Source organism: Lagenorhynchus albirostris, chromosome X (assembly GCF_949774975.1).
Source record: "Lagenorhynchus albirostris chromosome X, mLagAlb1.1, whole genome shotgun sequence".
Taxonomy (NCBI): Eukaryota; Metazoa; Chordata; class Mammalia; order Artiodactyla; family Delphinidae; genus Lagenorhynchus; species Lagenorhynchus albirostris.
The window spans coordinates 70,250,784-70,276,671 of record NC_083116.1 but is presented as its reverse complement, the minus strand read 5'-3'; the positions used below and the strand labels follow the sequence as shown (position 1 = coordinate 70,276,671).

At 39.4% G+C, this 25,888-nt stretch overlaps 1 protein-coding gene across 6 annotated transcripts in view; it reads right to left on the bottom strand.

Annotated features, from left to right (window-relative positions):
• Nucleotides 1–25,888, bottom strand: part of HDAC8 (histone deacetylase 8) — a 243,585-nt gene that overhangs the window by 131,201 nt on the left and 86,496 nt on the right. For 5 of the 6 annotated variants that reach the window (XR_009538448.1, XR_009538449.1, XM_060137598.1 and 2 more), the window contains exons 8-9: nucleotides 7,071–7,243; nucleotides 4,462–4,556 (exon numbers count right to left, since the gene is read on the bottom strand). Coding sequence is in view for 4 of the 6 variants with exons in the window: in XM_060137598.1 (XP_059993581.1) it covers nucleotides 4,462–4,556; nucleotides 7,071–7,243 (268 nt within the window). In the remaining 2 variants the exon portion in view is untranslated. Of the gene's footprint in view, nucleotides 1–258; nucleotides 3,478–4,461; nucleotides 4,557–7,070; nucleotides 7,244–25,888 lie in introns of those variants that run through there. The other variant, XM_060137597.1, reaches the window with a different exon arrangement.

Below are 25,888 nucleotides of genomic sequence, written 5' to 3'. Positions count from 1 at the left end.
AAGATGTTCATTCTCACCACTTCTATTCAACATTGCATTGGAGGTCCCAACCAGTGTAATAAAGCAAGAAAAAGAAATAAAAGGCATGAAGATTGTAAAGGAATAAGTAAAAGTCTCTTTATTCACAGATGACATGTTGGTATACATGGAACATGCTAAAGAATCTACAAAAAAGTTACTAGAGCTAATGTTTAGCAATGTTACATTATTCAAGATAAATATAAAAAAATCAATTGTACTTGTATTTCTATATTCTAGCAACAAACAATTAGAAATTGAAATTAAAAATACCATTTATAACAACATCAAAGTCATGAAATATTTAGGGATAAATTTAACAAAATTTGTGCAAGACCTGTTCACTGAAAAGTATAAATTAAAATTTGAAATTAAAGACTTAAGTAAATGGAAAGAGATAGCAAATTCATGTACTGAAAGAGTAAATATTAAGATATTATTTTGCCCCAAATCAATCTATGAATTCACTGAAACCTACAGACTGCAATGCAAGACTGTTTTACATTAGTAACATACACTTGTATATAAATCAGCTTAATTCTTTTCAATGGCTATATATATTCCCTCATATGAATGAGGCATAACTTGTCTAACCAGTCCATCAAAAGGAGTCTATTTAAATAAATATTTTTTGTTCACTAAATTTTGTTTAAAGATCTACTTTATGATTCAGGTATGTACACATACCTGATGTATCTGTATACATATACGTATAAATGAATATAATTGTCTATAATATAACTGTCTTACTCTATCCTAGATCATAGGATCCAAATAGTATTACTGGATTACACAACATTCTTATATAATAGTCCATAAGCCTTATTACATGTAGTGGGTGATTTGCTAAATTAGCCACATACTGGTCTTTTTATGGGACCCCATGTCACCTTTGGGCTTTCCCTATGGTAGAGATACTTGGGCCAGTCATATGGGCGGGGTCCATTCCTCTCACCTTCCCCGCTGGGCCCAACTCTTCTTCCAGTGGGATTGCCTCCTTATTCCATGCCTGGCTGGCCAACCTGGCTCCCCGATTCCTGGGCTGGAACTAACTCCTTGATCAATGGCTTTAGGGCATGATTGGTTTTGTATCTCATGAGGGTTATGCCTGAAATTTCACCACTAATCACTTCCAATACTTGCCTTCCCAACTCTCTTCCTTCCATTGGTGATCTAGTGTTTCCCATGGATACATCTATTTCCTACTGGGATAGCTGGTACTTCTTGCAAAGAATGGGTAGTTGCTACTGGGGTTAAATAGTTTCTAGAAAAAGGCTAGATTATGCTTCCAATTCTTCCATCTTAAAAATATAAGTTTTCCAGTATGAATGTTGAGACACTTATTATTCAAACACTCATTGATTCAATTGTTCATTCAATGAATGAACATCAACTTGGTGGGTGTTAACACTCTGATGAGCACTAAAGGGGAATGCAGACAACCGAAACCACAGATGACCAAAGGAATGGTACAGACTTGAGCGTGATAGGAGTGTCCTTGAACCTCTTAACAGGTTTGACCTTCTCAGCTCTCTCCCTTTTGCAATGTATCTTCCATGCTCTATCAAGTGAGCTTTCTAAAGACCAAAGCTCATCTGTTTTCACAGAAGAAAGTGCAAGCTCTTTAGTGCATCATTCAAGGCTCTTCATAATCTGGCTCCAATTTCCATTCAAGCCTTAATCCTTCTCTCTCTCTCATAAACACTGTGTTCCACTATATCAAACTTCTCCCTGGTCACACAAGGCACCAGGTCCTTTCCAATTTCTATTCCTTCTGCCCAGAATGCCTTTCCATCTTCTTCACCTGGCAAACTCCCAGTCAACCTCCAATATTCAATTTAAAGTCTTGGTGAAACATTTCCTCTACGCTCCTCATCTGTCCTGGGTTGAGCACATTGTTCTGTCCCCTCTATTAGATGATGAGATTTTTTAGAGCACTGGGCTTATCTTGTTAATCTTTGTATCCCTGTATCAGGTCTGAATAGGGCCTGGCAAGCAGTATGGGCCCAATGAATATTTGGTAAAGGAATGAAAAGAACAAATGAACGTGAAGGAAGAGCTCAAAGGGCCTTGGTATATTTAGGTAAGGGATTTTTAAAGGCATAGGGCTTTAAACTGGACTGAGGAAGATCATAGAGAGATGGGGAAAGGGCATCTGGAGGAGGAGGATTATTATCCTAGGAGACAGAAGAACAAAAGCCGAGACTGAGAGGGAAGACAGTGAGGGGGTTAGCCAGCAGACTGTGGCTGCCTGCAGCACTGTCCTGACCTTTTCACCGATTAGATTTCTCAATTACATTTTCAGCTCATGGAGGGCAGGGTATTTTGTGCACTCCTTTATATCCCCTTTATATTTGAGGCACATATCCATAGCCATTGTTCCTATAGTCTTGTGGCTCTTATTCTGCTGTGTAATATATTTATTTATGTATCTACATATCTCCTCAGCACTCATACCCCGCTTTATCCCAGGCTGTTTGAGGTAGGGGATGATGTCTTAGTGTCTTTGTATCTTCCAAGACACCTAGTATAGTGCCTGGCACACAACGGGCGCTCAGTAAATATTTTTTGAGCCACCATTTGTTGATCTGATTACAGAGGACTGCAAGGATATTTGTGTGCAACTGTGTATTGTGGCACAAAACTTACATATGCCTTTACACTGTGTGGGCTATTTTTGGCAATTTTCATTAAAATGTTATCTTATTGTACCTGGAAGACTGTCATTTCAATTTTCTTCTTTGTTCCCTCTTGGATGACTCACATCTCTTATACCAGAAGGATATGACAGAAGGGATTCGAAAGGGTTTGGACAAATTTATGAATGACAAAGTCATAAATGTCTGGGTATCAGAAGTTGTTAGGTGCATACAAAGGGGAAGGAGAAAACCTGCATTTCAAAAATGCCTGTTGTGTGCCAAGAACTGTGTGTTAGGCACCTGACGTACATTATATCTCATTTAATCTAGCAGGCTATATCAGTATAAAGACAGGACATGTCTATCTAGAAGGCCAAGTCCACAACCAGCCAGGCATCTCCAGGTACCAGAGGCAGTATTCACCTTTATTAAAATTTTATCAACCTTTTAAGATAGATGAATCTATAGATTTGCATTGTTTCCTAGGAACAGAACACTCATTCTCAATTCAGGCTTCTACATTTTAAAACTACTTTTTGACATAACTTGATCAGTTTTTAAAGTCTCAGCGCTTTAAATTGCAATGCAATCTGAGATATTCCCACGGCAATAACAGCGATTATATTTGTTCACAAATGTAATTTGTTCGCTCACCTTTATATTTCATAAAGCTTCCAAATACTGAATAAAGGTAAGTCAAGTCAAGAAAAGAGACTTCTATTAACCTTGACACCAGCAAATTGTCTGAAATTATAGAGTGCCTTCTATTTGTATTCTAGACACATAGAGTGGTTTTTCTGAGATACATATTATACCTCACCTGTGGTTAGAAGAAAATTGGAAGATTAGTTTGTTTCTAGTTTTAAAAAATAATAGTAACTTGTAAAAGCATAATGCTCCCAAGTGTACAGCTTCTGCATTGAGCAGGAATCAAAATGTTATAACCCAAGTACCATCTCGACTCCTTGGGAGATGGCTTGAGAAGGTGGGGTTGCAGCCACTGATTCATTATTATAAGTCACAGTCTAAAGCCTGCAGCTACACATCCTGATCTATGATAACACGCTTCCCACCAGGTGTCAGGGTGGGTGGGAAGAGAAGGGGTACACCTTCAGATAAAGGGGATCATCAGCACACTCACAGCTCTCAGAGAGCTTTCTATGACACCTGTTTTGAGAAAACTAGAACAGACATCTATGCCTTGGAAAACATAAAGCCCATCTCATATGACTAAAGAAAATGGCAAAGGTTCAAATGACATGTTTCACATTTTGGATGGTCCTGCCCCAACTTTTGTGCACCACTAATCGCTGGAAAAATACCAGACCTGTCTTGGTGGTGATTGTGTGTTTTTTAAATTTTACATCAGCCAAAGAAAATTGAGAGACCAGGACTACCACCAAAGAACAGAGGTTTGACATACCACCAATAGGACTTTTTAAAGATAGAGGAGAACCCAGCTTCTACATTTAAAAAAAATTGCCCCTTCTTTTTTGAGTCTAGGGGATGAAAATATGCACATATCCCAAAGAGTTCTTTGTGTGAACAGGTGACCCCTTCCCACAGTCTCTGTAATTAATTGAGAAATTAAAGTTGGTTGGCCTTTGAGATCTCTTGTAAAAAAAGGCAGAAGGTCTTGGATATTTTGGAACAAGAGTCCACTATTCTGCCAAGACAGTGTGTTATTGTTATTGGAGTGTCTCTCAACAAAACGGTATTGAGTGGTGAGGACGTGATTTTGATTAGGTGGAATGACTCAGCTCTTCCCCTTAAAGAAGAGAGGACTTGTCAGAGCCTTACTTACCTCATGATCTGGGATCTCAGAGGATAGTGTTTTCCCTAGGATGACCCCGGTCAAGTATGTCCAGCATCGAGCCGTGTTGGCAAGGTTATAGCCTCCTGTCTCCATCAAGAATTGTGAAGTTAGGAAAGAATAGTCACAGAACAGCAGGAGAGGGAAGGGGGGTAAGGAAGGAGAGAAAAATGTTTTAACAAAAGGGCTAGAAAGATAATTCTAACTTGCAGAATTTCACCTAAACATCCCTTTATGATATTTTTGAACCACTTAGTAGGCAGTCTTTAGTGAAGCAGTCAGACCATGCACAATGTGGAACTGGGAAGTCCAAGGCCTACAAAGATTAAAAAGGCCCTCATCTCCGAACAAATATGCACCCGAGGACTCCAAAGTCCTCAATTCCACCAAGAGTCATTGGTAAGACTGAGATCCCTGGAACCCAGATCTTTTGAGGTGACCTACTCAAAGTGAAGGTTTCTGTGATGAATTTTGTAACAATTCTATAAAATGACTGCTGGATGTGACTTGTATATTAAAGCTATTGGCAGATATAGCCCTGAAAACCTCCAGGAAAGAGAAAAGGAAAATGCTGACAGAAACAGACTTCTTTCTTTTCATTTCAGCATTCCTTTTCTCCACAAAATACAGGCCTAGTGGCAGAGATCAAAGAGAATGAGATGAGAAAAGGACTGCTGATTGACGCTCTGACTCACCTCGTCAGGTCCTGTCACAGTCACCCAGCAGCCATATTATACTGGCTAATAATCAGCATATTTTTGTGCTGAATAGATGTGTTCTGCCATGCAAGCACTAGAACATTTGGCTTTTAACTAAATTCCAAGAGTGTAAGGATAAAATGGAAAGATTTCCTAACCTCAGTGCAGCCTGAGGGAAATAGAATCTGGTCTATTTTAGGTAGGGTGACCATATCATTTATCATCCACAATGGTACACTTTTAAGAGTAAAAAAGGGACACTATTAATAATTACACTGGAATAACGTGTATAGATTGAGACATATGGTGCCCTTTTCTTAAGCCTTTCTATTCCTTGAAAGGTCAGGGATGCTGGGGCTTCTACAATGTGTCTTTTTGGCCTCAATGGGATCCACTGAAGTTTGGGCACGTGGCCATCTCTGCCAATTGTCTATGTGTTACTGGGGGTTGAGAATTGAAGTGAAATAGTACAGGTATTACTTTAAACACTGCTGACATGGAAAATCTGAATTTATCTGATCAAATTATTGGGTATGATTATTTGATTTCAAAAAGAATCCCCATAGATTTTAAGTAGCAAGCTCTCTCTGGCATACATACAGTCTGATTTGATTTGCAAAAATTCCATTTATGCACAGGTATTTTCAGGAATACACATATTACATAAGAAGAGTTATATATTCAAAAGCCAAGACTTGGGGCTGAGAAAGCAAAGAGGCTTTGAAAGTGCTAAGTAAAGGCTGTAGCCTTAAACAAAAGTTGGATTCACACAGATGTATATTGAGGAAAGGGCTTTTCTTCTTCCCCCTGGCCCTGTGTCATAATCACTGTCTTTAGTGCCATCAAGGAAAGTAATATGTCCGCGGCACCTATCAATTTTATCTTTTCCTTGAGTTGAAGTTAATACATTTCTCGCCAGCTTTTCATAAGAGGTTGTCTCTTGTAAGCACCTTTAATTTCGATCCCTCTAGGGTTTGAGGCTGCCCAAGGACCAGGCTTGTGTATTTGTGTTGAATGCTCACTCATTTTCATAAGGCCTTCCCACAATCTCCTCTAATTTGGTTTTTACAACAGTTTGACAAACAACAAACTATTAGCGCTTCCATAATACATACATTTTAAGCTCAATCTGCTTGATCATGTTATTTTAACACACCAGTCCATTCATCTAATGGAATAAAGATTGTGCCAGATAGACAGAAGATTCTAAGCAAGGCAGCTTCAAAGGTAGTTGAGGTTTGTGAAAGGTTCCTTTCACAAATGTGTAAATGCTTCTATTGAATAGACCCAGCTTTCTGATGGTTAAGTAATACAAAACACTGAAGGCAAAGTGTTTTGTGCACAAGGTACAGTCTGAAGGCAAAAATGCCTAAGAGACACTTTAGATCTCTCAATTTTGCTTTATTGTAACAAATCCATGCTTTTTTAGTGGGGGAGAAGTTGTTCTTGAATTCAGCTTAGATATTCAATTAATTCATGCGTTTACTACTTATATGTGAGTAGGGTTAGAATTTTAGTGGTATGTTTCCAAAAGATAATGATTAGAACTGGGACTCAAAGGCTATACTGAGAGAAGATGGATCAAAGTCCACTGGGGTTAACATTCTCTATTCTTAATAAGATCTGATGTCACCTTTAACCAAAGCACCTTTGCTTCAGGAATGGAAACTTAGACTTCAGAGTGCCAAGGAGTCAATGCACATGCCAGGCTGAGGAGGAGAAGTGTGTCAGAGTACTTCCTTATGCTGAACTGTGAAGGTGGCAGGTTCATTGACTCAGGCTTCTGGACCATGGGCAGGTTGGTATTATCCAATCTTAGAAAGCCAAGTTTTCCTCAGTGTCAATGGACAAAACATGGGGGAAGGTCAACAAATTCTCGTGGTGACCTTCCTTTGTACTCACCTCCTCCCAAAATGAGCGTTGCCAATTGCCACTGAAGGATGTACTTAAGACACTTGCCAATTCCCACTGGAGTCATGTTAAAGGAGCACATGGGATCCCCAGCTATTGTATCAGCTCCCAGCTGTAAGACCACTGCTTTGGGATTAAAGGCTATGTACACCTCCTTTAGTACACTGGAAAAGAAAAAGGAGACAAAATGTCAGGAAAAGATAGGGCAGTTTGGTCTAAGGGTGGTTGTGGAGGGTAGTGGGAGGTATAGTTGAATCAGCAAATAGTGAAGGGAAAAAAATCCAACTTGTCAGACTCATCAAACTTTCTATCTAAAAAGGGGTAAATCAGACTGCATGTAAATTGTAGCTCAGAAAACCTGACTTACAAAAAAATTTCCCCCTACCTCCATCCTCACCAAGGACCAAATTTGCTTTTCTGTTTTAGAACTCAGACTTCCTTTAAATATTCATATCAATTTAACTTCAACAGCCATAGGACTGGTTTAGTATACATTTACTCCATTTTATAATCTGTGAAAATAGGACAATACACTGAATTAAGGATTATTTCTGATAAGTTAAGATTGTCAACATACTTGGAGTTTACCACCTAGTTATCAATGAGGGTTGGTGAAGAGAATTAAACGCTTTGAAAGCATAGATGTTATCAGCTTACTTTGTATTAGGCTAAAAGACTTCTGGGTTATGAAATGCAGCCTTCCCAAACTTGGATGTAACCAGGGTATTATAGGGAAGGGAACCATAATAACTGATCCAAAATTATAAATCTGAAAGCACTCTAAAGAACAAATTGTAGTGGGTAATAATGAGCATAATTTTGGGTAGAATCATTCAATGTTATCAAATCAACCTAAGAGCTTTTCCTGACAGTTAGAAGCCTTAGAGATGAAAAGGAAGTTGTTATTGTGACAGATGACCTTAGGCAAGTTTCTAGTATTATCATTAATTGAATGTTGACAATGTCCAGGATGCATTCCTAGGAGTTATAAGGTCCCTGCTCTCAAGGGGCTTACAATCTAGCTCCCAGACAAAACATATACCAGTCCTCTAGGGCTTGAGTAACTCTTACAGAGACATATAAACAAGTGCAAATTAACATACTTCAGAGTTGAGAAAATGCAGAGTCAAAAAGTGATAAAAAATGTTTGGGGTTAATGACCCCTTCATAATCAACATGTCAAATTATACCAGTTCAGCAAAAATAGAAAAATTCCAGATCCTTCTGAAACTGCAAAAGGAATGCAGGGATATGAAATGCTGTCCTCCAAAATTCATATGTAACCAGGGTATTGAAACTATTGAAAAGTGCTCAGTTGCAGAGGCATTCTTTGACTCAAAAGACCGTTTTGTTTTGATTTCTCATCTACACAGACAAATATTCAGTGATTGTGGAGATTATAAGATATTATAAAACTTATGACATATGATCTTTAATACAGGAATACTCAGGCCTATTCTCTCTTTCATGTGCTTATCTCCTGGGTGCAGAGGGAAGATAAGCCACCTGAATAGTTAGCCAACATTTATTGAGCAGCTACATGTACAGAGCACCCTATTAACTGCTGCTGGGAGACAGAGGAAGGTGTGATTTCTGTTTTAAAAAGGTTTACAGCTTAACGAGGAGGAGGCGGAGGCAAGCAAGACTAACGTTTTTTCCATTTTCATTCTTTCCCTTACTTTGCACACATTTACTGAGTGCCCTCTGTGTGTCCAGTATGTAACTGTATCAGATGCTGCAGGGAAAAAAAATGACGAATATGGCACAGCTCTTATCTTCACGTAGCTCAGAACAGAGGGGAAGACTCGGACTATATCGATAAATAATTAAAACACAATGATAAATGAAATATCAGTGATGGCACAGAGGAGGAAGTAGAGTAACTTTTGTCAGGTTTTAAAAGATGAGAAGTACAGTGAGCCACCTATCAAAGTGGCTAAAATGAAAAACAGTGAAAATGTCAATTGCTGGTGAGGATGTGGAGAAACTCGATCACACAGACCTTTTGGGTGGAAATATAGAATGGTATAGACACTCTGGAAAATAATTTGGCAGTTCCTGTCAAAACTAAAAATGGACTTGGCATACAATCTAAAAATTGCACTCTTGGACATTTATTCCAGAGAAGTTAAGACTTATTTTCATATAGGAACTTGTACATGAATGTTCATAGTAGCTTTATTTTAACAACCCAAACTGGAAACAACTCAGATGTACTTCAACAAGTGAATGGTTAAACAAATTGCAGTACACCCATACCATTGGAATACTGCTAATCAATAAAAAGAAATAACTCTTGATACATGCAAAAAACTTGGATGGATCTCAAGAGAATGATGCTGGGTGAATAAGGCCAATCTCAAAATCTGTACTGCATGATTCCACTTACATACCATTGGTGAAACAATTAGAGAGATGGAGAAGAGATTAGCAGTTGCCAGGGGTTAGGGATGAATGTGGCTATAAAAGGGTAGCATGAGAGAGCCTTGTGGTGATGGTACAGTTCTGTACCTTGACTGTGCTGGTGGTTGTGGTTATGCAAAGCTATGCACACACACACACACACACACACACACACACAGACTGCATGTATTAACTGGTGAAGACTGAATAAGCTCTATAGATTGTACCAATGTCAACTTCTTGATTTTGATGTTATACTATAATTGTACAAGATGGCAACATTGGAGGAGGCTGTAGGAAGAAGAGACTTCCCCGTACATTTCATTACAACTTTCTGTGAATGCATGATTATCTTGAAATAAAAAGTAAAAAAAAAAAAAAGGGCTTCCCTGGTGGCGCAGTGGTTGAGAGTCCACCTGCCGATGCAGGGGACACGGGTTCGTGCCCCGGTCCGGGAAGATCCCACATGCCACGGAGCCGCTAGGCCCGTGAGCCATGGCCGCTGAGCCTGCGTGTTCAGAGCCTGTGCTCCGCAACGGGAGAGGCCACAAAAGTGAGAGACCCGCGTACCGCAAAAAAAAAAAAAATAAAAAATTAGGAGAAGCTTACAGGCACATGGGGGTGAAGGTATGGAAAATGGAAGCAGGGAGGGTTGTGGGGGTTATGGGTAAGGGACTAGGTTTACAGAAGGAACTGCACACACCAGAGCATGAAAGCTTGGAGCAGGGAGTGGTGGGAGTGAGGCTGGTGAAGTAAACGTGGGTTAGAGCACAAAGGGCCAGATAGGCCAGGCAGTTTGGACTTTTACTTAAAGGCTATGAAATGTCTCTAAATCATACCAATGTTTTCCTTAGGTCAGTCTCCCAAGGCAATAGAAATAAAAGCAAAAATAAACAAATGGGACGGAATCAAACTTAATAAGCTTTTACACAGCAAAGGAAACCATAAACAAAACGAAAAGACAACCTATGGAATGGGAGAAAATATTTGCAAATGATGGACTGACAAGGGCTTAATTTCCAAAATATACAAACAGCTCATATAGTTTAATATCAAAAAAACCAAACAACTCAATCAAAAAATGGGCAGAAGACCTAAACAGACATTTCTCCAAAGAAGACATACAGATGGCCAAGAGGCACATGAAAACATGCTCAACATCACTAATTACTAGAGAAATGCAAATCAAAACTGCCTCACACTGGTCAGAATGGCCATCATTAAAAAGTCTACATATAACAAATGCTGGAGAGGGTGTGGAAGAAAGGGAACCTTCCTACACTGTTGGTGGGAATGTAAACTGGTACAGCCACTGTGGAGAACACTATGGACGTTCCTTAAAAAACTAAAAATAGGGCTACCATACGACCTAGCAATCCCACTCCTGGGCATATATACAGAGAAAACTCTAATTTGAAAAGATACATGCATTCCCAGTGTTCACAGCCAAGACACGGAAACAACCTTAATGTCCACTGACAGATGAATGGTAAAGAAGACATGGTATGTATGTATGTATATATGTATGTGTGTGTGTGTGTATGTGTATATATATATGTGTGTGTATATATATATATATATATATATATAACTGGAATACTACTCAGCCATAAGAATGAAATCATGCCATTTGCAGCAACATGGATGGACCTAGAGATTATCATACTAAGTGAAGTAAGTCAGACAGAGAAAGGCAAATATCATATAATATCAGTTATATGTGGAATCTAAAATATGACACAAATGAATTTATTTACAAAACAGTAATAGACTCACAGACATAGAAAACTTACAATTACCAAAAGGGAAAGGGAGTTGGGGAAGGATAAATTAGGAGTTTGGGATTAGCAGATACAAACTACTATATATAAAACAGATAAATAGCAAGGTCCTACTGTATAGCACAGGGAACTATATTCAATATACTGTAATAAACCACAATGGAAAAGAATATGAAAAAGAATATATAAATCACTTTGCTGTACATCAGAAACTAACACAACATTGTAAATCAACTATACTTCAATAGAAAAGAATTCATTAAAGGGTATGAAATGTCTCAAATGTGTGTGCACGTGCGTGTGTGCACGTGCGTGTGCACCACATGCACAAGGCATGATTAAATTTACATTTTGAAAAGATCCTCTGATTACAGCGTAGGATACAGTGAAGGTTATCAAGAGGTTTTTTTTTCTTTTTTTTTTGTGGTACACGGGCCTCTCACTGTTGTGGCCTCTCCCTTTGCGGAGCACAGGCTCCAGACGCGCAGGCTCAGCGGCCATGGCTCACGGGCCTAGCCGCTCATGGCATGTGGGATCTTCCCGGACAGGGGCACGAACCCGTGTCCCCTGCATCGGCAGGCAGACTCTCAACCACTGCGCCACCAGGGAAGCCCATCAAGAGGGTTTTTGCAACCATCCAGGCCAGTGGCAGCAAGGGTCGGGAGGAAGAGATGGATTTGGGAGATATTCCTATGGTAGTATTGATAGGGCAATACACACTGACACACAAGAAAAGCATATACATATGACAGTCATGAATATGTGGTACTGGGAGGGAGGAAAGGATAAAGGAAGGCAGGTGTTTCTGGGAGAGTTGTTTTAATGATAACCAGGAAGGGAAAATGAGTCCTCAGGGAGTTCTGATGAAGAGGGCTTCAGATGGGTAGAGAAAAGGGTAATTAGAAGCTTTGAAAAAGGTAGGGTATTTTGTACACAGTGTAATTTGGCAGTTCCTTTGCTTCACCTCCAATTGGTAAACAACTACATTTCTTGCAGCATCTAGTCTGATTTTTTAAAAATACAAATATAATGAATACATTCTTCATGCTAAAAAATCAAACATAAAAGTCTATCAAATAAAAGGGAAAGAAAACTCCTTTTCTCCATCTCTACTCCCTCTCTAGAGGTAACTCCTGATTCATTACACATAGTTTCAATCAGCTCAGTCAACGATGAGAAACAGTTTGAGGTGTATCTTTCAAGATCAAACTTTTTCTGCCTCATGCTTGAGTGAGCTGGTTGAAGCTATGTCTAATAAATGCCTTCTTTTACCTCTTTTCTTTACCTGAAAATGTCTTCCCTCATATTCCTTCTCTTCCTTGAGGCTAATTTCACCAGCTGGGCACTACATTCTCTTTCCTGTTGCTCTAAGGGCCATGTATCAGCAATGGAGCTCTTTCTTACATCTTTAGTCTCTGTCTTCCTACTGATTCAGTTCCTTTAGGTTACAAGTTGTCCATCTCTTCATCCCCTTTTCAACACTGCCAAATTTGTCTACTTATTGGCCACCTCTACATACTTCTTGTAATCCAGTTTTTGATCTCACTGCTCTCCTGAAACTATTTTCTTGAAGGGAGAGAGACCTCTGTGTCATGATATCCAAAAGCTTTTTCTGTTATCTTTATCAATTTCTCAGAAGCAATTGATGGTGGATACTACTCAAAAATCTGCATCTGGTCATCATCAATGGCTACGGCTCCATTAAAAAATCTTTTTTTAAAATATTTTTTTAAAAAACAACTTTATCAATATTCACATACCATACAATCCCCCCATTTAAAGTGTACAACTCAACAGCTTTTAGTATACTCACAGAGTTGTGCAACCGTCACCACAATGAATTTTAGAACATTTTTTTTTTACTGCATCACGTGGTTTGTGGGATCTTAGTTCCCCAACCAGGGATTGAACCTGGGTCCTCGGCAGTGAGAGCACGGAGTCCTAACCACTGGACAACCAGGGAATCCCTAGAACATTTTCATCATCCCCCAAAGAAACACTGTACCCAATAGCAGTTACTACCTATTCCCACCACTCTTCAACCTCCAGCCCCTGGCAACCACTAACCTACTTTCTGTCTCTATGGATTTGTCTAATTTTGACCTTTCATATAAATGGAATTATATAATATGTGGTCTTTTGTGACTGGCTTCTTTCATTTCATTTAGCATAATGTTTTCAAGGTTCATCCATGTATTACTACCTCATTCCTTTTTATGGCCAAATAATACTCCATTGTTTGTATATACCACATTTTCTTTATTCTCTATTCATCTGTTGATAGACATTTGGGTTATTTCTATAATTTTTGGCTAATATGAGAAATGCTGCTGTGGACATGTTTTCATTTTTCTAATATACCTAGGAGTAGAATTGCTGGGTCATATGGTAACTCTCTGTTTAACCTTTTTTTTTTTTTTTTTGCGGTACGCAGGCCTCTCACTGTTGTGGCCTCTCCCGTTGCGGAGCACAGGCTCCGGACGCGCAGGCTCAGCAGCCATGGCTCACGGGCCTAGCCGCTCATGGCATGTGGGATCTTCCCGGACCGGGGCACGAACCCGTGTCCCCTGCATTGGCAGGCGGACTCTCGACCACTGTGCCACCAGGGAAGCCCTGTGTTTAACCTTTTGAGGGAACTGCCTGACCGTTTTCCACAGGGGCTGCACCATTTTACATTCCCCCCAGCAATGTGTAACAGATGAGAGTTCCAATTCTTCCACATCTTCACCAACCCTTACTATTTTCTGTTTTTTTTAAAATTATGATATCCATCCTAGTGGGTATAAAGTGGTATCTCATTGTGGTTTTGATTTGCATTTCACTGATGATTAATGATGTTGAGTATCTTTTCATGTGCTTTTTGGCCATTTGTATATCTTCTTTAGAGCAAGGTCTATGCCCATTTTTAAAATGAGCCATTTTTCTTTTTAATATTGATTTGTAAGTGTTGATATATTATAAATACAAGTCCCTTATCAGATACATGACTTGCAAAAATTTTCTCCCATTCTATGGGTTGTCTTTCACTTTCTTGATAGTGTCATTTGAAGCACAAAAGTTTTAAATTTTGATGCAGTCCAATTTATCTATATTTATTCTGCTGCTTGTGCTTTTGGTGTCATGTCTAAGAGAGCAATATCTAATTCAAGGTCATGAACATTTACATCTATGTTTTAAGTGTTTTATAGTTTAAGCTCTTACATTTAGACCGTTTAGGCTATATGGACTTAACTTTTGTATATGGTATGAGGTATGGGTCCAAAACCACTTTTTTTTGCATGAGATCCAGTCGTCCCAGCACCATTTGTTGAAAAGACTATTCTTTCCCCATTGAATTGTCTTGGCACTCTTTGAGTAAAATGAATTGACTGTACACATTTCTGGACTCTGAACTTTATTCCATTGCTCTATATGTCTAGCCTCATTGCCAGCACCACACTGTCTTGATTACAGTAGCTTTGTAGTAAGTTTTAAAGCTGGGAAGTGCTCCAACCTTGTTCTTCCTTTTCAAGATTTTTTTTGGTTATTCCGGATTGAATTTCTGTATAAATTTTAGGATCAGCTTGTCAATTTCTACAGTCATCTGTGATTTAAAGCTCCATTTTGACCGTGCTGAACCTATCATCTTACCTCTTCCTCAATTCTTTGTCTCTAACAATACCCCATCCTTTCAGTAATCTGTGTTCAAAACTCTGAGGCCCTTTGTGATTCCTCCCTTTCCCTGCTCCTCTTCAGTTACCAGACTTGCACCAATCCCTCTCCTATTCTGTCCTTTCCACTCTCATGCTCTCATGGCAGTACTCTAATCTAGCACTTATGACCTCCTTGTGGATTACACCAATAGCTTCCTAATTAATTTCTCTGCCTCAAGTCTCTTACCTCTCTAATCCAACACCCCCCACACACACACCGCCATCAGATTAATTTTCCTTAGGGAAGGTTTTGATCAAGTCACTTCCTTACTCAAAAATGTTCAGTATCTCTCCATTGTCTTTAGATGATGCTTAAAATTCTTAGCTTATGATTCAAAGTCCTTCATTATATGATTCCAGCCTACCTTTTGAATCTTATTTTCTAATAACTCCTTAACCTACGTTATTCTGTAGGCAAACTGAACTGTCCATGGTTCACCCCACTCACCTTGCACTTCCTTTTTGTCATGCACTTCCTTGTGCCTGAAAGTCACCTTTCTACATGTCTACATCATATCTATTTTTTAAAGGCTCACTCAAATTCCATCTCCTTCATGAATAAAAAATGATAATAATATCAGCTAACATGTATCGAGTACTTTATTAAAAACTGAGCACTGTTCTATGCACTTTATATGTATTAGCTCATGTGACTCATAACAATTTATAAAATAGGTGTTATCATTAATCCTATTCTATAATGGGGAAACAGCAGCATAGAGAGGTTAAGAAATCTGTACAAGATCACACAGCTATTAAGTGGCAAGCTGGCTTTTGAACCCAGGCCTCCTGGCACCAGTCCATGTTCTAAATCACCACAATATACCTGCTTCCATGATTTACCGTGCATCAGGTGCTTGTTCCAGCCACTTCACACATTATTTTGTATAACAGCAGTAGCAGGCACTGCATTATTATTTTTCGAGTGTTAACCTTAGCTCTAATTATACTATACCCTCATTCTAAAACCTTCGGCAGTTCCCCAAATGCTTGCAGAACATGGTACAAATTTTCATTGCCAAGAATTCCAGGTCCCGCGTGAGGTGATTCCCACCCACTTTTCCAATCTTTGCAAATTGTTCTTCTCATGCACTTGACAGTCCAGACAAACTAAACCATTGCTATTCTCTGTACAGAGCTCAGCCTTTCTGACTTTGATCTTGCTGTACCCTCTGCATAGAGCATCTTCCCCTGCAATCTCACACATTTAAACTTGACCCAGATTTCATAAACACATACACATTTACACACTTTGTAAAGATATAATAATTAGCTACCCTTTAGAAGCCAGATCAAATGTTACCTCCTCAATTAAGCCCTTTTCTGAAGTATCTTCTCCGTTTGAGTGCCCACTGCATTTTATCTCTTATGGTTCTTATAACTTTCCATGTTTCATTTTATTAGACTGTGTATGAATGTGAATATATATCTCTCTGTGTATCTATAATTTAAAAATTTCCACCAGCTCCCTTGAGGGTAGGCTTAATACTTTATACATAGGAGGCATTCAATAAATAGTTATTAAATGAATAAATGAATGAAATATCATTCCAGATTGCTTTTGGGAAAGCTTCCCTAACCACTGTAACAGTACTATCTGCTACACTGCAATCATTAATTTTAGGTTTTGGGAAAGTATAAAATCGCTTACCCAGAAAGGAGGGGGAGGACAGGCATCTCATTATACTACATTAGTAACTTCCCTATAAACACATAAGATATTCATTTGAAATAGCAATTTTCTTGATGAGAAACCGGATCCCTCAGTATTGAGCAGTCTGCTCTTCAGACAAGGCTATGCAAATGAGGATGAGAGGCTGTGGCAGCTGTTTCTACAGGCATTGATTTGGGGAAGGTGATTGGTGCCGGAGGTTGATAAAAGCCAGGGGTGATGACGTTAATGATGCTTTTAGATAAAAGGAAAAGCCCAAGAACCAAATTGTAGCATTATCCCCTTTTCTTTTATTCCATCAGGGTAGACCACAGCTTCTATGGTGTACCCTTGGGATCATTCACTGGTGCCACTTTACCTCTAATACCAGTGGTGGAACCTGGTTTTGTTTTGTTTGTTTTTAAATACATAAAGTTCTAAAAGATTCCTCTCAGGGAAATGGAATGCCAGAAAGATGGTGTGACAATTATTCTTAATCAATGTTGGTGATAGATTTGGTAACCCAGACTTGCCCCTCTATAGCTAGACCACTGATTGGTGCATACTCCTAGCAGGTTTGTCTCCTAACTGCTCGCTTGCAAATCAGCCTTGACCAGCCTTATCATCTTTGTATTTTCCAACAAGCACCCTCAGCACCCTCTAGAGACTTCCTCAACAGAGATTAAAGAAATGAGGAATTCAAAGTTGAAAAACCAAGAAGGGCAGGAAATGGAGAGAAGAGAGAAATATTTGCTACTAACACTGTGAGCTTCCAAAGTCAACGTGAGAAAATTTATTGCCAACAGCAAAACCCTTTCTATGATAAACATTTTAAACCTATTGCATTGTATGGGATTCAGAGGGGGGATTGCGTTAAGGACTCAAAGATGGCTAATCAGTCTCAAATGGGAGCTTGTCAACTTTTCACAGGTATTGTCTTCTCTAAATTCCCTCAGTCATATCTCAACTCAGGTACTGCTGACTCATTCTGCAAAAACTCAACCTGCGGGGGATGCAGCATATGGTAAATGCCTCGGGGATTCCTGAATATCTATTACAAATGGTTCAGGGATGCAGGGAACTGGGGTGGGGGGGCTCCCTGAGGTGAGGATGATGTGTCATTTTGTTTGGGGCCATGGGTGCCTCTTGGACATATCCAGAAGACATTTAATTTCCTATAAGTCTCTCTTTCTGCTTTTAGCATCAGACAAGGTGTACTGATTCCATTAACATCTTTAGGATAAAACAAAACAAAACACCCAAAGCTATAAAAGAAAAACAAACAAACCAACCTCGAACCTCTAAACCCCCAACCTTCCCAAACAATCCTCAGATTGCTTTTGCTGTTTTATTTTTTAAGATGTAGTTTCTTAATATTTTACAGGGGCATCTTTTCTCTCATTGCTGAGTCCATTATACAGAAACACAGATTCTAATTGGCATCCCTTTCTAACATGCTTTGTAGTAAGTAATTCCACTCATCAATTATGTCACCTTGGCAACAAAAAGGGCTGTGCACTATTTTTAGTTTATTATTACTTATCTCTTTACCTCTTTGAAGTACACCATTCTCATTCACACAGGGGAAAGTGAGTCATCTAGAATTAAAGGGCGGTAGGCCTAGAGTGAATGTCGGAGCTAGAATTAGAACACTAATTCTAATTCAAATCTAGTGCTCTTTTCACTAAACCCCAGTGCTCTTTGGCTCTCCGCATTCTGAAAGGCCCAAGGCCCTAGGAAGCAGAATATATATTATCTGCGCAGGGGGTGGGGTAGGTGGAGAGGCAGGCTGGTTTGGAGAGCTAAACCAAAACAAACCAACCAAACCAAAACCAAACCAAAAAACCCCAAAATGGAAGAGGGCTTAAAGAATATGAATCCTAAGTCTAGCTATACTAATGACTCTTTATTTGACCTGGGGTAGGTCATTTTACTGCTCTATAACCACCAGGACCCCTCACACAAGCCCAGATTACATTTTGCTATGCATCACATTATTTGGGCATGTCTCATCCACCCCCTTTGCAGCCTCCACAGCATGGAGTTCAGGGAGAACACTGGACTTGGGGGTCAGACAAAGTTGGATCCAGTGCTTGCAATAGCAACTTGGACAAATCACTTCTCTGAACCGTCTCTGTAAAACAAGAATATTCTCTCTCTCACAGGGTTATTATGAGGATTAAATGATATAACATTTGCAAAAGTCTTCTCCCAGCACCAAGCACATGGTAAGCACTCCCTAATGTTGAATGAATAAATGAATGGCCTTAAGTCAGGCCCTTCGAGTGCTATGTTAATTCCTTCAGCCCACTAGGATATTGTTGAGTTCAGCACAGCACACCATAGCAGTGACTTCCTGAATGGTACTCTAATGTTCCCCAAAGGCAGAGAGAAATTTCAGAGTGTCACTGCCTGGTTATACCTGTTCTGGGAATACAGTAATTCCTTTTCCAGTGCTGCCAATCTATTACCTTTCACCAAACACAAAATTCACTTTAAGAAGGGGCAGAAACACAAGTGCCTTTCTGTTAGATAGAGGTTGGGAGAATATATTATTAAAATTGAAACCGACTTCTCTGATTTCTTAGCAAAAAATCAGATTGGAAGCCAAACAGCTATTTGGCCTTTGCAGACCCTGGATAGTGATGCCCTTGGGGGAAAGGAGAGAGTTGGAGTCATTCCAAACTGTAGTTACAACATTTGTGTGTATATTTACTGCTTGTGCTTATGCTCTCCGCACTTAGTTTTTACTCTCTAAGCCTTGAAGAATTCACAGTTTACCTAGAGCACAGTTTTAATACATACGGGTAGAAATATAGGCCTATATCTCTGTTTCTCATTTCCTAATCATATTTTCTACACTCCCTATATACCTGATACTTCTTCTTTTTCAATTCACTTGCTCTGATTTTTGAACTTAGGTAGACAATAATGATTTGCTAACAATAAACATGACCCTAGCCCTTCCCTCACCCTTCTTTACCCAGGAGGCCTCCCTAAGATTCAAAGTCGAAATCCTGCCATATAGTTAGCACCTGGTGCAGCTCATCAAAATATAATATCCTTTCCCAGATGATTGGAAATCTCTGCCATGCCGTCACACAATGAGGTGTGCAAGAAAAGAGTTTGGGGATTGATTTTCATCATTAACTTGATATTGCATGGTTTTTGTGGGACTTAAAAATAAATGCATTTTTATTACTTTTAAGTACTGCACATAGACTAACTCCAACTCATCATATTTTAGCAGTTATTTTTCTGGGGCAGGATGTATTTTAAACATGCCTATGTTAGAGTGTCTGGTGGATCATTTAGGATCAGTGTCCTGTTGCTTGATGAAATCCAGATCACTCCAATGAAATCCAGATGGGGAAATTGGGTCTCTGGCAACGGCTGCCAGATCTTCTCCATATGAAATCTCTCTAGTCTGTATGCAAATTCAAAACTCCATATCCTGGAAATCCCAAACCAATCAAGTGGCGCTCCGCTTCTTAGTTACTGGACTAAACATAGGGAAGCGATTCATTCTTCCCTGAGGAAATAAGCATGTCTTACATACATCTATCTTGGCACAAAAAGGGCTAGCTAAGCAAATTAATAGTGTAAACAGGACTGTGCTGGGGAATGTTTGTCCTACTTAAGAGAATAAACTTTTTATGCACTTTTTGCACATCCACTTGTATACAAATAATTGATATGCTAATTACAAATGATTCTTAAAGCCCTTTCCCTGAGGTACTGTACGATGCTGTTAGTCTAGTTTGAATTACTAGCGTGTCCAGTGCTTGAAAATAATAAAAATGTATTTAAAAATATTCCATAATTCAGACTGGCTTTCCTCTTATTAGGCTGAGTTAGTGAGGCTTGCCTATAATTAAATAGGATAGATGTTTTTCTACTTTCATCCCTAATATATTTAAGGTGGTCCCCCTACCACCCTGCCCCAACCCCAGCATCCCTCACCTTCCTCTGCAGGATTCTCCTGCCCAGGGCGAGCATATACAAACCCCTTTGCATCCAGCTCACTCCTCAGCAGCACTTGCACGGTCTCTAGGCAAATGCACATACCCTTTCGCTTTTTAACTTGTTAGCTGATTATTTGATATGGCTTTCTTTGAGGTGTCTTTTCTTTGGTCCCGCTTTAAGTACCAATGGGTATGGCTCTTTCCTGATGGTTCAGTGGGTAACAGCACATGGAGAGCAAAGCCCGGCCAAACTTAGCATTGGGCCTTTTTGTCAGGTGGGGGACATCAGATTTAACTAAATCTCTGTACAGCCTATGTCAACAGGATACAACAAAGCAGGCAGCTCATCAGTGCTGGCTGCTGCCGGGTGAATGACAGTGTCAGGCAGTCATTCAGAGCTGTAACCTGTGAGAGTGGAGCGTAAAGGGCAGGTTTTTTAGGCTAGAGCGAGGGGACAGAGCAGTGATGAAAGAATACGAGAGGGGAGAGAATTAGGAAGGGGGAGGGGGTACATGGTGGAGAGAAGCTAAGAGGAGTAATATGAATTTTGATGTTAGAATGTCCCACCAAGCACAGACATATTCAAATTTAGGATTCTTTTCAGGGCAGCCCTACGTTAGAGGGTGTAATTCTCAAGTTTTCCATTTATGAGTCAGGTCTTCCTGCCTCTGGGTAGTTTCAGAGCATGTTCTAGCCTCAGAACCTATTACTGCTGTGGAAGAAGAATCAGGTCACTTTCTCCAGGGGGCAGGGATCATTCAGCACTAAGAAGAGAGCAGAGAAGGTACACATCATAGTGACAGAACAAACCCACCGAATTCCAGGAGATGGTCCTCCTGGACTTACATGAAAAAAAAATAAATCACCTAGGAAGACTGCTTAGGGGTAGAGGCTGTCATGGTGTCAGGGCTACTTGGTGCAGGAGTTTAGGAACTTGTCATGAAAGCCACTGGTCGAGCGAGGAAGAAGGATATAAGAACTGTCCTTCTCAGCCACATAGCACAAGGAGATCAGCTCGGTGCTTTGTGACCACCTAGAGGGGTAGGATAGGGAGGATGGGAGGGAGGGAGATGCAAGAGGGAAGAGATATGGGGATATATGTATAGCTGATTCACTTTGTTATAAAGCAGAAACTAACACACCATTGTAAAGCAATTATACCCCAATAAAGATGTTAAAAAAAAACAAAACTGTCTTTCTAACCACCTGGATATAAAGCTCAAAGGATCAGGTGAGGGAAAAAAAAACAGTTCTCCACTGCCACCCTAACCAAGTACGGGGGACAAGGCAGGCTCACTGATGGAGGGTTCAGGACAACACAGTTAATTAAGCACAGTAGCCTCCCCCCCTCCAAATTATCCTATACTCTTAGGCACTTAATGTCTTTTGAATTTAATATTATATTTTAAAAGACACATCAAATTAGGAACATTAAATGAATGGCCCGCTTTGGTCTCATTTCCACCTGTGCCTAATGTTAACAGTGAATTTAATTAGTGTCTGAGTCATCCATTTTCCAGAAACAACAGGCAATTTGCATCTGCCATACCACACAGAGGCAGAATAGAAGTTTATCAAACAGAACAAAAGCATTGACTACAAATATCTTACTTATGGAGGGCTGAGTTCGACGTTCCAGGCTCATACAAGGAAGTAGCAGCTTCCATGACCTTTATCACTGGGCCATAGTGACCTAGTAATGATCAAGGTGGTATAGGTGTGACCCGACTGAAGAGAGGTAATTTTTTTTTTTTTTTGCGGTACGCGGGCCTCTCACCGTTGTGGCCTCTCCCGTTGCGGAGCACAGGCTCCGGACGCGCAGGCCCAGCGGCCATGGCCCACGGGCCCAGCCACTCTGCGGCATGTGGGATGTTCCCGGACCGGGGCACGAACCCGTGTCCCCCGCCTCGGCAGGCGGACTCCCAACCACTGCACCACCAGGGAAGCCCCAAAGAGAGGTAATTTTGTAAAGAATTTTCACCAGCTCTCAGAGTGTAATGAAAATGGGGATGAAGATGGAAGTAAGGCTATATAATTTTTTGTTCTCAAATGCAAATTTCTAAAGAGTTCTTCCCTTCTCATCAGATGAAAGAGAATTTTGAAAAAATTTGTATTGCTTAAAATATTTATGTATGATTATGTGTTCTTATAGGATTTGCCACATCACCAAGCTCAAATGATTAGGCTATAATCGTTGGGTTCTCTTTCACTGAGGATCTATCTACCTGCTTCTAAAACTGAATGATAAGGAATCTGGAGTCCCAAGTGGAAGATAAATTCAAGATGACATCATTATAATGAAAGAAAAACCTATCATCATTAAAACATCTCTTCTTTAAATATAACATTAAAATTCAATAGGGAAAGAAAACATTTCACTTAAATATCCTTTAGTGATGTCCCTTGGTTCTCATTTTATTCCATTGGTATTGGATGAACAAATTATAGCATGGATGGAGAATCTCTACCCTATATGTAGATATGGCCTGCTAGGACCAAGAGATGATATAAATTATGCCTACAGTTGCAAAAATGCATAATGTTAAAAGTCTTCAGCAATACTAGTCCCCCAAAAAACACATGAAAAGAATTGTGTGAGGAGACCTCTATATAATGACATGTGACACTATTCACTTTCTAAAGAAGGAAGTCAGGATTTTCTCCGTTGAAAATAAAGGAAAAAGCAGATTTACAGAATCTCCATGTTTCCAAACTTTAATCAGAAATTTAAAACCTAATAAGTAAAATCTCACAATATTTATTCTTGTTTTTGATGCATAAAATTACAAATTAAATCCTTAGGATTAAGAGCTTTTTTTTTTTTTTTTTTTTGCGGTACGCAGGCCTCTCACTGTTGTGACCTCTCCCGTTGCGGAGCACAGGCTCCGGACGCGCAGGCTCAGCGGCCATGGCTCACGGGCCTAGTCGCTCCGCGGCATGTGGCATCTTCCCGGACTGGGGCACGAACCCGTGTCCCCTGCATCGGCAGGCGGACTCTCAACCACTGCGCCACCAGGGAAGCCCAAGAGCTTTTTTTTAATTGGCAAAAATCTAAGTTGTACTTTCACAAACATAAGCACAATGGATTGTGTATACTACAGGTCTTGTGGTTCATTTGCATAATCTTAAATGGTTTTTTTTTTTTTTAGGACTTTTCTGCAATCCCCGGAGATTAAAATTTCCAAGAAGTTTTGGGGGGTGGTATTTTTTCCTTGTGAAAACATTTCATACTTCCATGTGATACTTTGGGGACAATGTAGCCGATGGTTAATGCTAGCTGTGTGACCTTAAACAAATCAACCTTTCTAAGCTCCAGTTTTCTCATTTATAAGATGGGAATAAGAATACCTACCTTTGCAGGTATTATAGATTGTATATTGCTATAAGTATCAAATGGAAAAAATCAAATAAATGATTAGTACAATTCCTGGCACAGGCAAGTCCTCCCTAGGAGCTAAGCTCCAGGGTGTGGGAGCCTCATCTGTTTTGTTTACCACCACCAGTACCTACGTACAGGGCGGGCATGAAGCAGACACTCAATAAATATTTGTCGAATGAATGAATAAAATAGTGGCATTATACTAAAATATAAACAAATCCCCTATGTTGTTGTATTTTGCTCCCTCTTTATTCTTGTTAATTAATGTTTTAAAAATCCTATAAGGTGACTTGAGGCACTTGATTCTTTTGTAGGAAGGTCAGAGTGGCTTCAGAGAGGTGAATTTTGGCCCCAGACCCATAAGGAATGAATCCTGTGCTTAAAACACTACTGACTTGTATTTCAGGGGCCATGTCAGGCTCTAAGGAAAATTCTCACACAATAAATATAAACCACAGAGACACTATATGGTTTTTTTTCTCTTCCTCATTGAATAGCAGCAGAGCTCAGTATAGATGGAAGAAGGAATTCCCCACAGGAATAAAAGCTTGGGTTTAAATGAGCTATTCCTTTAATGAGCTTGCTGTTGTCCTAGAGAACAAGTTCTTTCTGAGTAGGCTATCCTGGTTATCCCAAGCACAGTAGAATCATTTGAAAAAAACAGTTGAAGGGCTATAAAAATTATTTAAAATAGAAAAGTATAATATTTCTCTCATAAAAGAAAGGAGGCAAAAATATTATTTTTGTTGTTGTTGTTCTTTTAACTTCCGGAGTCCCTGAAGTTTTCTTTAGGTCAATGGTCTTTGATGGCAAAAAAAGGTTTCTTTTAATTTTGAGTTACAGAATATAAGCCATAGGACTCAAGGTAAACAGGCCAAATACAGGAAGATTCTTATTTTAATAACTACTACTGTGAACCCTAGTTCACTAGAATAAGATTATTTCTTTGGTTGGACTGATAGCTCTTACTAGCAAAGTTTTGCATATGTGGATATAAAGACTACTATTGATTGAGAAGCCCTGCTTAATAGGGCCTTTCATAAGTCCTATTCATTGAGAAGCCTGTTTAACAATGTGTTTTCCTTTTGGTGAAATATTTATGCAGTGTCTGCACTTAATTATTTTACAAAGTTGAATAGCTGAATATTCTTAACGAAATGTGAGGTTTTTTCCCCCAAATATTGTGTCAACTTTAGTATGCTTTGTATCCATACATACCATAAGTACCATATATATAGCTTTCCTATGAGATATATCCCAATAACTGGACATTTAGTAAAGAATGCTTTCTGGCTGTTAGGGCTGTAAAATTATAGGTAGGATACAAACTAAGAAGTTTGAACACAACTCTGAAATTCTTCTTCAAGTTATGCATATGTCATGACAGCTCACAGTGGGCAAGTAGTTTGGTCATCCTGCAAGATTTAAGGGTTCAGAGAGGTACCCCTCTTGAACCAACCGCAAGAAGTACTGGTTATTTGTCCTTTTCTCCTAGACTCCTTAACTATAAATGTTCCCAAAGTCATCAACACAGCCTTCTGGGTAGTAGCTTAAACATTATTAAGATTATCTCATATTGCATTCAAATACAATTAGAGAGCAAACAGGTTAAACAAAGGCAGAGCAGTATTTTCTCTTTCAGATGACAGAGCCTGGGAATTAGCAAACGGTCCTTTTGGCAAAACAGCTTTCCTCTCCCATCAAACTTTGCCTGTATATAAATTATGGGAAGCTTTTGGGAATTGTGACCCTTGCCCTTCTAAATTAGCATGGAATGACCTAGGGAGCTCTCACTGTGAAATTGTCTTTTTCATAAAATGGAGCTTTTAGTGCTGAAAACCTTCAGGTAAAGATTCCATTTCCAGTCTATTAAAAAGGAAACCCTAAGACATTTTTTTAAAATAAAGAGAGTATATTCAACCTTAAGATGAAACCATT